This window comes from Chionomys nivalis, chromosome 8, assembly GCF_950005125.1.
Source record: "Chionomys nivalis chromosome 8, mChiNiv1.1, whole genome shotgun sequence".
In the NCBI taxonomy this organism is placed as follows: domain Eukaryota; kingdom Metazoa; phylum Chordata; class Mammalia; order Rodentia; family Cricetidae; genus Chionomys; species Chionomys nivalis.
In genome coordinates, this window is record NC_080093.1 from 64,304,455 (window position 1) to 64,322,827 (window position 18,373).

General features: G+C 50.3%; 1 protein-coding gene across 1 annotated transcript in view; it reads right to left on the bottom strand.

Moving 5' to 3' along the window:
* The window catches only part of Lhpp (phospholysine phosphohistidine inorganic pyrophosphate phosphatase), an 82,955-nt gene that overhangs the window by 58,033 nt on the left and 6,549 nt on the right, over positions 1-18,373 (bottom strand). The window contains exons 2-3 of the mRNA XM_057778543.1: positions 9,318-9,505; positions 6,468-6,621 (exon numbers count right to left, since the gene is read on the bottom strand). Of these exons, the coding sequence (XP_057634526.1) occupies positions 6,468-6,621; positions 9,318-9,505 (342 nt within the window). The remainder of the gene's footprint in view (positions 1-6,467; positions 6,622-9,317; positions 9,506-18,373) is intronic.

Here is an 18,373-nt window from a genome sequence, read left to right on the forward strand (position 1 = left end):
TTCTTCCTGTGTATGTGTTGGAACATGGTCTGAGAATGGAGTTACGTGAGGAGAATTCTGCGTGCTTGTGAGAAAACGCCAAGAGAACCTGGCACTGATGTGGGTTCTGAGGATTCAAACTCCAGCCCTCTTGCTTGTGTGCCGACAGCTTTAAAAACTACGCCATCTCCAAAGTTGGTGAGGTGGCTCAGTGAGCAGAACACTTGCGGTGCAAGCATGGAGACCTGCAGAGACCCAATAACCACAGAACCTAGGTGTGACACCGGGTGTCCGTGACCCCTGCACTCCTGGGTTAGATGGGAGGTGGAGACAGAGGAAGTCCCAGAAGCTAGCCATGCAAACGACAAAGGGACAAAGGGACAAAGGTGGAAGATGAAGAGCGACAGCTGAAGCTTTCCTGTGACCTCCACATGCACACCTGGCATGGGCGTGCCTACACTCACAGACAGACAGACACACACACCACATACACACCTGTGACCTCCTCATGCACACCCTACCATGAGCATGCCTACACTCACAGACAGACAGACAGACAGACACACACACACACACACACACACACACACACCACATACACATCTGTGACCTCCTCATGCACACCTGGCATGGGCATGCCTACACTCACAGATACACAGACACAGAAGAATAGGAAGACAGACAGACACACATACACTTACTTAAAAGTGTTTCCTTCATTTTTTTTCTATTTTTACAATAAATTATAATGACTATTTCCTTAGTCCAGAGTCTCAGAGAACTGGAGCATGATAAACAGAATTTGGCCAGCAGAGGGAGACACAGAGGTGCTCTGCTGTGCTATCTGAGTGACAGGTGGCTTACCCTACTCAGTCCAGGACTCTGCAGGACTCAGGGACGTGCTGAGACCTGGCAGGCACCCCTGGACTCCCAGTGTAGAGGAGACATAAACAGACCCACAGGGAAACTGTAAGCGCAAACACGGCGAGCTGCATGAATGGGGGACAGAGGCATCCCTCAGAAGAGACTATTAAAGCTGTGTTCTGAGTGAGGAGAAGGAGTGTGGGGACCAGGAAGCATCTGGGATCACCAGAGCATGGGATGGGGTCCACAGTGACCCACCTCCACACCCACAGTTAGGCCATCCTCCACGGGTAAGGGCTCCCAGAGGCTCCCAGAGGCCTTGTTCCAATGGGTAGCCAGAGAAAAACTCCAGGAGAGGATTATCAGGGTCCTTCCAAAGGAAAGGGTGAGTAGAAAGGGGTTCGGCAGAGGACAGAGCCGGGATAGCCCTAACTCGGAACAGAAGACACTCAGCAAGAAGCAAACAGAAACTTCCAAAACAAAACTTTAACAGGGGCAGCTGTCTGCTGTGGAGGATTCTGGGGATTTCCAGGCTGCCCCAGGGCCAGCCGGAGGACACAGGAGACTGGATGGACGGGAACAAGCCCCTGTCATTTGGAAATCTCACCCCTAAGGAGTCCTTGGAACAAAGCTCTGCTGGCCTTGGATCTAGAGGTTTATTCTAAAGTAACTTCAGGGTTTTTCAATTTACTGTGTGACTTGAAATACACACCCAAAGCACGACCTTCTGAGCCAGAGAAAATGGATTTTTCAAAAATCCCAAATAAAACCCTTTTTTAAAAATTTTTTTGAGACAGGACTTTTCTGTATAGCCCTGGCTATCCTGAAATTCTGCACTGTAGACCAGGCTGGCCTCAGACTCAGAGATCTGCCTGCCTCTGCCTCCTCCAGATTGCTGATATTAAAGGTGTGTGCCACCACTGCCCAGCTAAAATAAAAACTTTTAAGCCCACCCTCCCCCCTACCTCTCAACAGAGGCTTGCTTTTGAGACAGGGTCCCTCTACATACCCAGGCTGGCCTGGCACTCTTTGTAGACCAGGTTGGCCTCCAACTCACAGAGGTCCTTCTGCCTCCACCCCCCAAGTGCTGGAGTTACAGATGTGCCCCACTACCTCATATATGGTGCTGGGGAATGGAACCCAGTGGTTCCTGCATGCTAGGAAAACACTCTACCAACTAAGCTACATCCCCAGTCACCACCTCCCAATTTTCTTTCTTATTTTTTGTTTTTGATTTTGGTTTTCAAGACAGGGTTTCACTGTGTAACAGCTCTAGCTGTCCTGGAACTCACTCTGAAGCCCAGGCGAGCCTGGAACGCACAGAGATCCACCTGCCCATGCCTCCCGAGTGCTGGAATTAAAGGCCTGGGCCACCACCACTGCCTGCTTTACTTTCTTTTTTAAACTGAGCTGATTTAGAGAGCCCACAAACTTTCTGTATTTCTAATTCATTCAGGAAAACAAAACTCCACCTGGCTATAAACACCGTTCCCTTTAAGATGGGCAGCAAATCGGCATCGGATTTACACCCCTTCACTAGAGATCGGATATAGTTTTCCTTCCTTTATGGCACAGTGTGGCCTGCTGTGGGCCTGGGAGGGCCCTTGGACCTCCAGCCACTGAGGGCCACTGTAGCACTGGGAGATCGGGGCACAGGGAGCAGTCAGATCTGATTTTATGCTTCGTTCTCCTGCCGTTTCCGATTCCTCGGTGCAGCCTCCCTGCAAAATGACCACTTGACCTCTCCCAGAAGAGCCATTAACCTCCATAGTCTGTAGAGTAAACAGCTTAATTTTCTGATGGCGGCATGACAGGAGAAATTACAAAGGCAATTCCCTCTCTCAGTCCACACAGATGCCAAATGTAAATCACTCCATTCCAAGAAGGGGGACATCCTGCCTCCCTGTACCCTCAGGGAGGCCACCCCAGCCTTCATTGTCGTGACAGGAGCTCTTCCTGGGCCCCGGGGCTGCCTAGAGAAGCTACCACCCTCTGGAAGCTGTTGAGGCCTTTCTCTGGGTTTGAAACATGCCACCCTTCGCCCAAGTCAAAATCTAGGGAGCTGGAGGCCCCTCTCATATCAAATCAACCCTCCCCTTCTGCTGCGTCTGCTGAAGTTATCACCCAGCCAAGAGCAAGCAATTCCTATTTCCATCTTTTTCACTAGTGTACTTATTTAAGCCATCACTCGCAATCTGGAATAACCTTTAGCAATGATAAAAATCCATCAAAAAATGTATTGACATAAATGACCCAGAATACTGCTTTTTCATTATGCACATTTTCCAGCGCAGGTTTGCCCACTAAAATATCCAAGGGTAGGGCCCATGTCAGTGAGTTAAGCAGGCCAAGTGTGCCTAGAGCAACGCACATGAGGGCCCAGCAGGAAGCCCTGTTGCCCAGCAGGCTAATGCAGGAACCCCAAAGCATCATGCAACCTCAAGAGTGTGAGATTCCGAACTTTTAATGCTGTTTCTGTTGACCAGGCTACACACGTCCAGCCTTCTGGAGGTGAGCTGGGCAGCATGTATCATGATGCTCAAGCTGGAGCCAGAACTGATAACTCAGACATGTAATCACAGCACTTGAGAGGCTAAGACCGGAGGATTGCTGAGAGTATAGGTTATCCTGGGTAGAGTGAGACCCCCGTATCAAAGTAAATAAATAAAAGGAAAGAAAAAAAAACTTAAAAATCTTCCTTTAGTGGTCTCTGAGTTCATCTGATATGACAAAGACACTCTATCATAGCTTATTGTCCCAGACAATAAGAAACAACCTCACTGTCCAACAGTAGGAAGCACTGAACACAACCCCAGGACACTCACAAGGTGGATTAACTGTGTCACAGAGATATCTGGTCACTGTGTACTTGTCATTCACAAGCTGTTGTTTGGTGACTGTAGGAAACAGGCAATAGGGGGCTGAGGAGAAGGCTCTGTGTTTGAACCCTTTGCTGAACAAGCATGAGGAGTGGAGTCAGATCCCCAGCTCACATAAACGTCTGGTGGACATGGTGGCCCGCCTCTAATTCCAGCCTAGGAAGGGAGAGTCACCCACAAATTGGACCATTCTTTTGATCTGTGTTTGACTGAGAGATGCTACCTCACTGAATAAGGTGGGAGAAGATGGATGGAGGATGCTATTCCTGACAATAACTTTGGGCCTCCACGTACATACACATACACACGTGTACCCATACACATGCAAAAGTACGCACACACAAACACACACACACACACACAAATAGATAAAGAAAAAGAACCCCACAAGTGTTAAAACAAGGCCAAGGCTACACTGGTTCCTTTTCTTGTTGCTGTGACCAAATATATAACAAGGAAGGAAGGAAATGTGGGTTCATAGTCTGAGGGGTACAGAACACCACAGTGGGGAAGGCATGGGGGCAAAAGTGTGAAGCAGCTGGGTCACACTGCATTCACGGTTAGGAAACAGAGAGGGGCAAACGCTGGGGCAGACTCAGCATCCTCCTTTCCCCTCTCCTTTACTCCAGGACTCCAGGACGTGGGACGCTACCCACACTTAAGGGTGAATCTACTTTTTATGCATAATTTATTTTTATTTAATGCTCATTTGTGTTTTGCCTGAGTGAGGCTGTCAGATCCCCTGGAACTGGAGTTACAGACAAGTGTGAGCTGCCATGTAGGTGCTGGGATTTGAACCCGAGTCCTCTGGAAGAGCAGCCAGTGCTCAGGGCTCTTAACCACTGAGCCATCTCTCTAGCCCTAAGGGCGAATCTTCACTCTTCAGTTAAACCTCTCTACAAACACCCTCACAGATACTTCCAGAAGTGTGTGTGTGTCTTAGGTAACTCTCGATCCAGTCATGTTTGCAGTGTAAAATGAATGCATGCGTCTCCAAGTGTTCATCCGAGGACAGACACTCACATGGTGATGTTTGTCAGTCGACTGCAAATACCTTTAAATATCTTCTTCTTGGGCTCGTGATTTCTAGGTTTTCTTCAATGAGCATGTGCTATCTTGGCAGTAAGAAAAGATGCTAGCAGGGCTGGGGATATAGCTCAGTGGTCCAGCCTTGCCTGGCAATGTCCAAGGCCTTGAGTTCAATACCCAATACCTAATGTGAAGGAAAAAGTGCTTTGTTGGTTGTCATGGCAACGCCTACAAGTCCAGAGCTCGAGAGGTAGGGGCAAGGAAATCAGAAGCTGAAGATCAATTTCAACTACATAGAATATAAGCAGCTTCAGGCCAACCTGGGGATATACAAGACCCCGTCTCAAAAAACAAAACAAAACAGGGCTGGAAAGATGGCTCAGCAGTTCAGGGCACTTGTTCTCAGAGGACTTGGGTTTGGTTTCTAGCACCCACGTGGCAGCTCATAACTCCACTTCCAAGGAATCTGACACCCTTTTCTGACCTCCAGGGGTAGTAGGTATGCACGTGGCAGATATACACACATGTAGGCAAAACACACGCACACCTAACTAAAAATTAAAAACCTAAAATTAATAAGCAAAACAAAGTAAATAAGGGAGAAAGGAAGGAGGGGGAGAGGAAGACGCTAAGTAAACAGCTCCCCCCATTTTTTTTTTTTTTTTTTTTTTTAAGAAAAAGTTGGTGCTAGGGTTTGCATCCTGACTGAGTTGAACGCCTTAGGGAGGTGGGGTCTAGGGCTGAAGAGATGGTTCAGCAGTTAGGAGCACTGGCTGTTCTTCCAGAGGACCTGGGTTCAATCCCCAGCACCCACATGGTTGCTAACAGCTGTCTGTAAATCCAGTTCCAGGAAATCTGATTTTCTCTTCTGGCCTCTATGGGCACCACACACATATGCGTATAGACATGCATGTAGGCAAAACAACCAGACACATAAAATAACAATAATAATTATTCTTTTTTAAAAAGGGGGTGGGATCTAGTAAAAGGAAGTTAGACCTTTAAGGGGGAAGCTTGGAGAGGACACTGCGAGTCTTGATCTTTCTCTCTTTGCTTCCCAATCTCCAGGGAGATAAGCTGGACACTTCTCCCATGATGTACGCCCTTACCATAGGCCCAAAGCAAACCTCTGAAACTGAGCCTCACACCCAGCCTTCCTTGAACCTGTTTACCTCCAGCATTTGTTGGAGCGGTGGAAACTGACTAGCCTGGTGTTGAGGTGTGATAAAAGCCCAGCCGAAGCATGGGGACCAAACTTAACTCTAGAGACTGCACCCAGCACTCAGGACCCAGCCCAAAGCATCCTCCCAGACCCCAAGTCCATCTATTAATACACAAAGCATCCCTAGGGACCATTCCTAAACATCTTGCGCTATGCCCTGTGCTAAGGGACCTCTTCCTCCTTTACTGTAAACTTAGGACAGAAAACACCTGGCTTTTGAGATCTCCTCAGGGCCTCCACCTGCACTGATGGCCCTACCCCCTCTCCTGGCCCAAGAGTCACACAGAAACTTGGTCAAGCATCTCTGGAAAGATTATTAAAAGGGAAGAAAGGAGAGAATGAAGAGAAAAGGCAAGGGAGGGAGAGAAGGCGCCTTGTGCTCATCCCCCACTCCCCCTTCCCCTGTCTGCATCTGTCTCTACTTGATCCCACAGCAGAGAACCACGAGGCATCGGGCAGAGCTGCCCAGCACCAGCCCCCTGCCACCGACTCACCCCTTTCCCAGTGATATGAGCACAGGGTTTTCCAGCTCCATTAGCACTTGGAAGGCTCTGTTCATGTTTTTATAGGAAAAGCTTTCACCGGCATCAGCAATCACGACACAATTTGGGTTGGACATGTCAATGTCATCAAATTCTGAGCGGACCCCTGGAATGACAAGAGAGACAGACAGCCCTTAAGCCCAGAATGTGGCCTGCTCCCGACAGGGATACCTTCTCTGCCAGGTCTGACTGTCCGAATATATATTTCAGAACAGCCGGAAGCTGGGAAACATCTAGACATAAGTATACTGTGGTATGCTCCCTACATGGCAAAGAGCAAGAACACAGAGGTACATGTGATGAGCCTCTAGGTTGGTGAGAGAAGCTTTACATAAAAGTCTACTTTCTGTGAAAGCTAGGGCCGTCTCAGCAGGCCTGGCTGGTTTGAACCCTGTGCGCTCCAGAGAAAGGCCGGTCGTTAAGACTGCCCCTCTAACAGTGCTAGGGAGAACCCCTGGCCCTGACAAAATCCTGTCTGATGGGGGTTTCACACCGGAGGATCTGGGTTGCACTGGGTCGGTTTGATCTTGAGTGAAGTATGTGGGTAGGGACTGTGTGCTTAGAAGAACAGCCCTTCTCAGGCAAGTGTAGGCAACAAAGCTCCAGCGCCTCTCTGCCAAGCTGCAGTGTCAGACATGACTGCGGAGACAACCAAGCACATCCAATGCAGGGAAAACTGGGATTTGATGCCTGGTATCTCCCACCCTTTGCCCCATGCAGCTCCTCCCTTGTTAAGCGGAGCTGCGATCTTCCACTGTGCCCAGCTTTAATGGTGAATGCAATGTCTCTCTGAGTCTGGCCAGGGAATAACTGTGGCCTAGGGTGGCCTTTGGGGTCCCTGGGTTAATATATATTGTATAATTCTATTGATATGTAATTCTAAACAGGTACATTTATTTATGATAGAAAATAAAAAAAAATAGCCGGGTGGTGGTGGCACACGCCTATAATCCCAGCACTCGGGAGGCAGTGGCAGGCGGATCTCTGTGAGTTCGAGACCAGCCTGGTCTACAAGAGCTAGTTCCAGGACAGCTAGGGCTGCACAGAGAAACCCTGTTTCAAAACACCAGTAATAATAATAATAACTGCCACTAAGGGGTAGGGCCAGGGACCAACTGGAAGGATCTGCAGGAAGCTTCAGGGTCACAATAATGGAGGTCTCTATAGGTGTGAGATTCTGGGGTGCAAAATTTAAGTTCAGTCAAAGTGTAATAGAGATTTGGTTTCTTCTGCACGTGTAAATCTTACATCGACAGAAAATACCTGACCAGGTACTGAGCCCTAGTCAATCACAGGCTGGAACACAAAAGGGAACTGCACCAACATCCACTGTGGAATGATTTAAAACTATCAGCTAGATAGATGGAGACATGGATGGACAAATAACTAAGAAAACATTATAGAATATCATTCTCAACATCCATGGCCCTTAAAACTATTCTAAGTAAAAACTGTGTATGTGTTCATGCACGCATGTGGAGGTTAGGATAAAACTGTGCCTTCCTCAATGACTCTCCACATTGTTGTTGAGACCCTGAAGCTTGCTAATTGCTAGACTGGCTGGCTGGCGAGCCTCAGGAATCCTCATATCCTCCGTGCTTGGATTATAGGGGTACACTGCTCTGCTTTTCACAGAGCTGTTGGGGATCAAACTCAAGTCCAAGTGCTTGGGCAGCAGGTACTTATGACGGGGTCATCATCAGAGCCCCACCATAAGAATTTTGGAGGTCTGCTGTATGTTTGAAGATTTTCATAATACAGTATTGGGTGGAAAACATCAATAATAAAACCTAGGAAAGGCCAAAGTCTGAGGATCAGGTACACAGTTGGAAAGAAGACACAGCAGCAGAGGAAGGACAGCTGGATTCCTTGGTTAGCACCACCACCTCTGAGCCAATGCTTTATTCAGCCCCAGCCCAGCTTCTTCACCGCCTCTTCCATGCTTAGCAACCCTCTCCCCGGGGAACAGGAGACAGGGTCTCTAAAGATATTGGTAGAGCTCCTAACTACAGGGAAAGGAGGGTAGAAAGAGGGTTTTTAAAGGCTGGGCATGATTCCCTTTATTGGTGCCAGGGCAATGGATTCCATCTTCTGCCTTCCAGGGCGTGAGTACTCTCCACCACAGGGGAGAACCCACCTCTGCACAGAGGTTTGTATAGATGAAAACAGTGTGGGGGCGGGGAAGAAGGAAGAAGGAGGGAAAGAACGGCAAAAGAACATTTTGAAGTACTTGAACCCTGTTTTTAAATGTCGCCAGAGTATACTGTTCCTTCTGTTTGCTCCCCAAAAGCTCAAGGTTCTCTGGTGTTGAGGACCAGCACCATCCAGATTCAACAATTGCTCTGACAGCCATTTGTAGACTGCACCAAAGAGCGGTCTGGCTATCATTAAGGCAGACAGGCTATGGGTGGCAGATATTCCAAAGCTAGGGACTGCAATCTTGATTTTCACATTCCCATATTCATCTTCTCTACTTCCTTTCCTCCCTCCTTTCTTCTCTCTCAATAATCTTACCTCTTGGGTCAAATCCCTGACCTTGCCTAGATCAAGGAACACGACCTCAGGTTTTACTTTCAGGATCATGCAAGCTGGCCTTGAGGCTCGGGGCTGGTGGGGACAGCTGGGGCCTGGTCTTACTTCTCCCCTATCTTCCAGCAGGAAACCTCATGAGTTCTATCCCCCTGAAGACTCATAAGGGCCATGGAAGAAGTCAGGCTTGGCCTGCATGTGTGGTTTGGCCCAAATGGGAGCAGAAGCCCTCCCCAGCCTCCATCACAAAAGTTAAGTCCTAGGTAGGCCTACCGTCATGGATGAGCAGGTGTGGCCGCAGGCCTCGCTCCTTCAGGATCTGGCAGGTGGCCGGGGCAGGGGCAGTCACCTCTCCTTCTGAGATGTCGAACCCCAGTCGCTGAAGCAGCCCCACCAGCTCTCTCCGGGACTTCTGGGACTCATTGGTACAGAATCTCACCTTCAATGGGGACCGCTTCAGTCTGGGGCACAAAAACACAAATGAGAGTGTGCTCGGCACAGAGGAGTGTGGCCTCCTGGGAAGAGGCCCAGAGAGGGACTTCTGCAAGAGCAATTGGTTAAGGCCAAGCCACTGCAAGTCCCTGAGGCAGCCCAGACAGTCACTGATGTGTTCAGGATAGGATGTCACAGGTGGAAAAGACGACTTCTTGGAAAAGAGATTGCTAGCAGACCCCACCCCCAAACTCCTATGTTACCTCACATGATCTGAGTCAGCTGAGCTTCCCACCCAGCCTCTGCTCGGGACACTTCACCCCGCCCCCACCTGGGACATGTCACCTACCCCAGACCCACTCATCAATGCCCCATGGCCATCCACCGGGCCCAGCTGCAAGCCATCTCCGAATGCCCACAGGTGTTCCTCCACCTCATTCTGCAGCACCTGCATCTCCCCTTGGGACCTGTGCTCCCCATGTCTGTGAGTTACTAACTCGGGATCCACACTTCTCCAACAGGGTAAGACAGAGGTACCAAGCTGAGGCTTGTCTTCTCATTAAAGTCAATAAACGGGGCCTGTCAGAAACAGGCATCAGGAATATGACAATTCTGGGATGCAGAAATGGGAACCCCACCTTGCATAAACCCAGAATTGAGGTTCCGCACAACTGAGATGCACTGAAAGCCAAGAGCACCGTGACCCCTCCTTCAGAGCATTCTGGTGACATGTGGGTGAGTTCTTTGGATACAAAGCCACAAAGAAGATGTCCCAAGGAGCCCCCAATGAGATGACATTCAACCCATCTATAAATAGTCAGTGTGCACTTGGCACTGGGCTCGGACCTGTAGGTGACTGCAGGAAGGGCCTTCCTGGCCACAGATCTTGGGCAGCATGGAGGCTGGCTGGCAGTGAGCATGAAGGATCGCAGGCAAGGCAATTTGTGCCTGGCAGAAGAGGGACCATGAAGGACACAAATAGAGTAAAGGGACAATGGCTGTCTGCACAGGCAGGTCGGAAAGGCCTCACAGAGGGGCAGCCCAGAGGTGAGACCTTGAGGAGAAAACACTTGCCTAAAACACCTTTACTGGGACTTCCCTTAGGCTGTCTTGGAGCCTGTGGCCCCTAGGTGCCCGTAGAAGCAGGTGGATTTCAGGGACTACCGGGGCCACTTAGGAAGAAATTTGTAGATCTACAGCCATCGGTGCACAGACCACATCTTCCACAGCCTAGGTGGTTCATCCCTTTCTTCTTATTTGTCTTCCCTAATCAGAGGTTTATGAATGACCAATTGCACCCAGTGGTTAATTGCCCTTCATAAAGATGGCGTTTTTATTTTTAAATTAGGCAGTTAATATATTGTAACTAATAGCATCACCTTGTATGTTATGGATGCGTCTTCATTGATTGGTGCCCAGAATGTGTGATTCACACCCAAGTTAATGGAGCAGTTGAGTGAAGAAGTGCAGGGGTCTCAAGGGACTAATTACTGCTAATGAATGATGATGTGACCTTCTCAGAACAGTGAGCAATCGGTGTGACAGCGAGATGGCAGGAGCCTCACAGCTGTCACTCCAAACACAACTTCTGATGAGGGTGGGAGGGAGTAGCTCATTGTCTTCTCTGAGATACCAACAGGAGTTCGTTGGAAATCAGGGCTTTCTATTTGCGACTTTATCTGTCCAGGGACAATGTGACTGGAACTGTGTATGCAGAGCCCCCCCCCGTCCTGTCCCTTTTTGCCACTCACTGACCATGCCCCCTTCCAATGCATTACCACAGGCCCTCTGGCCACCAGAGGCCAGCCCCAGGAAGTCTCTTTCTTTAAAATCATTGGAAATAATTATAGTAGCCACTATTATTACTAAAATAGTAAAGTGTGGGCTGGAGAGATGGCTCAGTGGCTAAGAACACTTTCCGCTGTTGCAGAGAACCCAAGTTTGGTTCTCAGCACCCACGTGGCAGCTCACAACCATATGTACCTTCAGTTCCAGGGGATCGGACGGCCTCTCTGGCTTCTGTGGGCACATGCACACACATGGTGCACAGACACCCACACACATAAAATTAAGAATTCATTTAAAAAGTTTAATGCTGATAAAGTACCAATACAGCTTTCATGGAGTCTTGGCCCTGGAGAAGCACTGTCTTTGTGCTAAGTGTCCACGGCCTGAAGCTATCCTCACATCCCCAGGGCAGGTCCTCCTCACAGGCGCCCTCCTTATGTACCAGCTAACTGAGTGAACTTACCCCCCACCCAGGAGACAAGAAGGGAAACCCAGAAGAGGCCTGAGCCAGGTCATCTGGTCGGTGAGCACAAAGCCTATGGGGCCCTCAGTCATCTACTGAAGGCGTGTGCAGGCCCTTGGCACAGAGGGGAAAAATTCCCCAGGACCTTCAAAGGTAACACTATGCCCCAGGCAGGGCCCAAAGGTCCCAGATCTGCTCTGAGGCATCTTACTCTAGGGAGGGGTGAGACATGTGTGGGCCTGACCTGTGTGTGTACCTGGGATGAAACTGAGATGGGCAAGAAGCCACACACCAACGTGAAGGCCTGGATGGAAGACTGAACTGTGCCTCACCCAGTTCCTACACTGAAGCCTTAATCCCCAGGGTGTCTGTACTCAGAGATAAGGCCTATGAGCAGCAAATTATGATTAAGTAGAATCGTAAGACGGGGGTCCTCCTATGATAGGACCGGTGTCCTCAGAGGCCCTCACAGGCTGGGTACGGTGACACACACTTGTAACTCCAGCACTGAAGGCAAAAGCAGGATTGCTGCAAGTTTGAGACCATGGTCCACAGGGCAAATTTCAGGCGTGCCTGAGATACCAAAGGAGACCCTATCCCCCAAATAAACAAAAAGAACCCCAAGAGGCTTAGTGCATGCCGTCTCCCTTCTCTTCCTTGCTCTCCCATCTCCCTCACAGCAAAGAGATCACGTGAACACACAGCAAAATTGCTGTCACCAGAACCCAACCATACTGGCCCCTTGATCAGGGCTTCTGGCACTGGGAGTAGGAAATGCACGTAGTAGAAACTGTAGCTAGCTTGGTGGTGTTTGTTATGATGACCCAGGCAGAGGGAGCTGAGGGATCCCATTGACAGCTCTCTGTGAGTGCTGGTGCCATGTGCTATACACAGATCTGGCCTTGGGAGGCCTAGAACACAGATTCCAGACCACGAGGAAAGTCCAAGAAGGCACAGCTTCCAGAGAGCTGCAGAAGGAGCCTGATGAAGGGCAGTGGCTGCAGGTCCACCCCAACACCCAGAAGCCTTGGAGGGGAATGCCCTTGGCTGGCCAGAAGACCCCACCGAAATTGTGGCCAGAGTCTTAGCCACTCCCCCCCCCCATCCCCGCTCCAGCAAGGAGCCCTACTTCCTGTGACCCAGATGCATCTCTGAACTGACCTTAACCTCATCCCAGCAGGCCAGCACGCTCCTCTGAGTGACAACATCGCCCTGTGCAATTACCGTGCATCAGATGAGCCGGTCCCTTACAAATCACCTCGGACTTTACACATCTGCTGGCTGTCGGGCATCTGCCAGGAGCGCTCACCCGCAAATAATGAAAGCCCTCTCATTACCGCTCCGCGGCAGGTAAAGTGTTAGGACAATTATTGGACATCCTGAGTGACCTTGAGATAGCGCAGAGCCTGCCCTCTCCAGCTTGCCAAGGGTCGAGCGGCTGGAGAGTCATGAGCACCTCTCAGAGGGACCGGAAAGGGAGACTGGGCAGGGGTAGGAGCTTGCCAGGAAAAGAACAGCCTGGGTCACTCCCAATGGGTTCCCTCTTTTCCCTCAAGCCCTTGTTGCCTTTATCTGCCCGGAGGTCCTCTCGCTGTCCATGTCTTTGCCTTCATCATCCCTTGGAGCTGAATCCTACCCTCCCTCAAGGCCAGGTCCACATGGTCCTCCCTCCAAAAGCTTGATCTTCTCCTGTTCACACAGAGGCCAGCCTCCTCCAGCTGTGCTTTGTGCGCTACCAAGGCCTCTTCCTTCTGCGGCTCTGCCAGCTCTGGGCTCCTGGAGACCAGATGTGTGATTTCAGGCCATCGCGTCCTGTGCTTCAACAGGTGTCATAGCAACAGACAGGGCAGAGGAGCACTGGGGACAGACAAGTCCAGTGTCTAGAGCCTTGGACAACTGGGAGGAAATAAGGAATTGTGGGAGAAGTCAGGGTCCCCAAAACCAAAAGATGTCATGGAGACAACAAGAAACTCCTGAACAGGGTCACAGAGACCCTGGGGACAGGGCCATCGAAGGGATTAAAGTATATGTTTACAGGTGAAATGTCCATGAAAAGTGACCTCAAACTTGGGAAATGGCAGCTCAAAGGCTCACTGGAGTCCAAGATGGACAGGAAGTGACCAGCACATTCCCGCAGAGCGGTGCTTTGGAAGCCTGCTAGCTTCCTGCCCGAAACGAATGTGAGACGGTCTCCAAATCTAGCACTGCTGATGCTTTCCTGGGAGTGACCTAAGTGACCCAACTTCCAAACTGAATCCAAGGCCCACCTGGTACCAGAGAAGCTCACGTGGCAGAGATTGGGAAGGCCTTCCCCTCATCTGTCTTCCACCGCTATAACCAGTAGTCCTACTGGGACCTTGCCTAGGGTGGGGAGGTAGGCCCGACATACTGTTGAAGAGGGAAGCAGGCCAGCGAGTACAGGCCAGCGAGTACAAGGGCTGGTTTCCCTGAGGGATGGTAAGTCAATCACTTTTGTGTTGGTGTGACAAAAGTCCTGGGTAAAGCAACTTGAGAGAGGAAGGGTTTACTCTGGCTCACAACTCAAGGGTACAGTCCACCACGGTGGGGAAGGCATTGCAGGGTACAGTCCATCACGGTGGGGAAGGTGTGGTGGGGTACAGTCCACCACGGTGGGGAAGGCATGGCGGGGTACAGTCCGTCACGGTGGGGAAGGCATGGCGGGGTACAGTCCGTCACGGTGGGGAAGGGGTACACTCCACCACAGTGGGGAAGGTGTGGCGGGGTACAGCTCATCATGGTGGGGAAGGCATGGCGAGGTATAGTTCACCGGTGGGGAAGGCATGGCGGTGTGCAGCCTGTCATGGTGGGGAAGGTGTGGCGGGTGCAGTCCGTTATGGTGGGGGAAGGCGTGGCGGGGTGAAGTCCGTCATGGTGGGGGAAGGCGTGGCGGGGTGAAGTCCGTCATGGTGGGGGAAGGCGTGGTGGGGTGCAGTCTGTCGCAGTGGGGAAGGCGTGGCGGGGTGCAGTCCGTCACGCTGGGGAAGGCATGGCGGTAGGAGCCAATTGGTCACAATTGTCTTGACGGTCAGGAAGCAGAGAGAGATACATGCTGGTACTCAGGTAGCTTTCTCCTTTTTATTCAGCCTGGGACCCCAGCCTCTAGAAGTGTCACCCATATGTAGGGCAGTTCTTCCCATCTCCATCACCCAATTTAGAAAATCTCCCCCAGACATACCCAGAGTCGTGTCTTCAAGGTATTTCTAGATCCTGTCCAGCTAACATGCGATATAAACCATCACAAGGGAAGAGTAGTAGCTTTGGGGTTGTTTGAAAATGAATTACAGGCAGCTCCCCAGGTCCTCAGCAGCCAAAGGGTAAAAGGATGGTTTGGGTTTTGGTTTGGCTTAGTTTCTTGAGACAGGGTGTGTCAGAATGACCTTAACTTAAATTAAAAAAAAAAAAAAAGCCTCTTGCCTCAACATCCCAAATGCTGGAAGCAGTCATGCATGGTAGTGACATGGCTGGCTCCTGACACGCTTCCGTTCTTGTCTGTTTGTTGATAAACAGGGTCCCAAGGAGCCCGGGTGGGCTTCAAACTCAATGTGTAGGCAAGGATGAGCTTGAGCTCCTGATTCCCCAGTTTCCTCCCAAGCCGGGAATCTAAGCCACCCCATTTCAGGGCTGTCACTCAGAAGGCTCTCTAGTGCTGCATGCTGGCGACACTATCCAACTGGTATGGAGGAGCCGCTATCTCCCAGAATGCCTCACTCACTGACATCACACAAGACCCTGAATGGTGGAAGGCACCAGACACAGCACTGCCAAAAGCTTGGCTGGACATGCTACTCATTCCTTCTCCTTCTCCCCACTCGGCAGATGGCTATCTGCTGGCCTGCCCAGGCCTCCCCAAGCTCCAAGGACAAAATTGGGCAGTAGCACCTGTGTGGTCAGAGTACACACTCTGGGCAGAGAGCAGAGCAGCAGCGTGGCGGTCAGGTGATGACTCCTCTTGGTGAAGGCCAGTAGGCCAAGTGCATTCAGAGAGGTCATGTGACCTGGGCAGGCCCCTAGCCAGGGCCCTTACAAAACACACAGCACGCCTTCCTTGGGCTGGTACCCACCTTACCTGCCCTTAGAACATCTAACCACTGTGTTCTCTGTGACGTGCTTGAACTCAGATCACAGGGACACGCCAAGGCCAGAGCATCGATCTCATAGCAATTGACAAACACTTGAGTCAAGTATATGAGACTCGGGAACCGGAGAAACCCTGGTGACCTAAGTGGATCACACAGAGGGGACACTGAGGCAGATGAAGCGTGCTGGGGATATCCCACTCTCCAGACCTGCAAACTCAGCTGGTGTGCACTCATCCCCAAGCACTGGCGGCCTTGAGCAAGCCAGACTGTTCAGGGCCAAGCATCCCAAGGGCATGGTGGAAGCCAGGCTCAGAACGTAGGCATGCTTCCCTATGTGTTCTGCAGGTTGTTGCCTAAGCCTCTCAAACCCCAGGTTCCTCATTTCAGCAAGGCACTCACAACAGCTACCAGATAGGGCTGTTTATTCTGGAAAGAATGAGGCAAACTAACAAATACTCAATAGTAAGTGACAGTGATGACTAGAGGGTGACCTGTGCTGGCCTTTCAGGCAGGTGCTGTCCAATAGGAAGGAAGGATTTCAGTGAAGCAGGACCAGGGGGGAGGGAGTTCTAATGGGGAGAAGAAGCTTCAAGACTTGATAGGTGTCCTCAAGTCTGGAGGATGGAGAGACACACCCCTTCGACAACTACTGGCAGCACCCGGTAACATGTGCATCCCATGACAATCTGAGAGATGAGGGTCCCACTCACAGATGGGGACCTGTGGGAGGATGCTGAGAGACCTTCTGGTTGGCCTTGGGTAGAACAGAATGCTTTGACTTTGAATAGGAACCAAGCTCTATAACTGAAAGATGCTGCTCTTCAGGGAAGTGACCCCTCGTCCCAGGTTCTCCACCTGACAGCATACTGTCCATGGAGTGCCTACGATTACGTCAAACGTTGACGACAGAGAAAATCCCTCACCTAATTCTTACGCCTCACCACGCAACATTACAGGCAGAAAACTGAGGCACAGAAAGGCTAAGGAACCTGGCCTAAGCCCACATCCCGGCTGTGGTGCACAGCTGGGATTGGAAACCCAGGCTTTCATCCCCTGGCTCGGATACCTATCACTTCTTTGGTGACAGGTAAAAGGTGATGGCACCTGCTGGGTGTGGCCATCAGACCCTATCCCTTCTTGTGATATATATAAGTCCCGCCATCTCCCTCAGATTCCTCCTCTATATGCTGGTTGGCGTCTTTACTGTTCTCAAGGGTATAAGAAGCCACCCTACCCCTCTCATAACCCTGAGCAGTGCCTGAGAACTTCTCCATCCATGGCTTCCAAAGTGAGCCTCACAGGTTACTGTGCCACACTAAAGGAGAGCAGTAACCCTGCTCCACCACACCCACACAGGCTGCCTTGATTTCTAGATATGCCCCTGCCCACCTGAGATCACAACCCAGACAACAAATCTTACTGCTGAAGGCAGAGCTGTGGTTATAGCCTTCCACATTCACCTAAACCTCTCCGCCTCCCTCCACCAAGCTCAAGTTCATGAATCAATTATGACACCGGTCAGGATGGACTAGGGTTGCTGTGTTTATTCTGTACTTTATTTGTTGGCTTTTCAACAGAGTTTCTCTGTGTAACAGTCCTGGCTGTTCTGGAACTCACAGAGATCCTCCTGCCTCTGGCTCCTGAGTACTGGATTAAAGGCGTGCACCATCACTGCTTGGCCTATTTTGTCTTTGAAAAGATGGCATAATAGTCTAGCACAGGGGTGAACACACAGAATCCCAACCTCTAGGGCAATGGTTCGCAACCTGGGGATCATGAACCCTTTGGTATATTATTATTCGTAACAGCAGAAAAATCACAGGTATGAAATAGCAACGACATAATTTTATGGTAGGAGTCAACACAACGTGAGGAACTAGGGTGGCAGCATTAGGAAGGTTGAGAACTGTGCTGAACCGTGCTCTGAGGAGACAGGAGCAGGGCAATACTCTTGAGCCCAGCAGTTCCGGTTTCCCTATGTTCCGGGCAACATAGGAAAATCGTTATCTCAAAAAAAAAAGGAAGGAAAGAAAGAAAGAAAAGAAAAAAAACAAAGAAAAACAAACAAATAAGGGAAGATGAGCTGGCTCAGATATCAGGAAGTTTGCTGCCAAGAGTGGTCACCTGAATTTGATCCCTAGGACTCACCCAGTGGAAAGAGAACTGATTCCTGCAAGTTACCATCTCACTTCTGCTTGTGGGCCAGTGCACACACACACACACACACACACAGGCACAATGTAAAATAAATAAAACCATAAAATCATTTTTAAAAAGGTATTCTAATGGTCAGGCGGTGGTAGTACTCACCTTTAACTCCAGCAGAGGCAGGAGGGTCTCTGAGTTCAAGGACAGCCTGGTTTACAGAGTGAGTTCCAGGACAGGCAGATCTACACAGACAAACCCTGTCTCAAATCCCCACCCTCCCTCACAAAAAAATTGTTCTGAGGGCAATAAAGAGTTAAAATCCTCACTCTTTGGTTGAACACAGAGTCGGGAGGACAGGGCAAAGCAGTGCAATGTGATAGGCAGTGCGCAGTGTGATG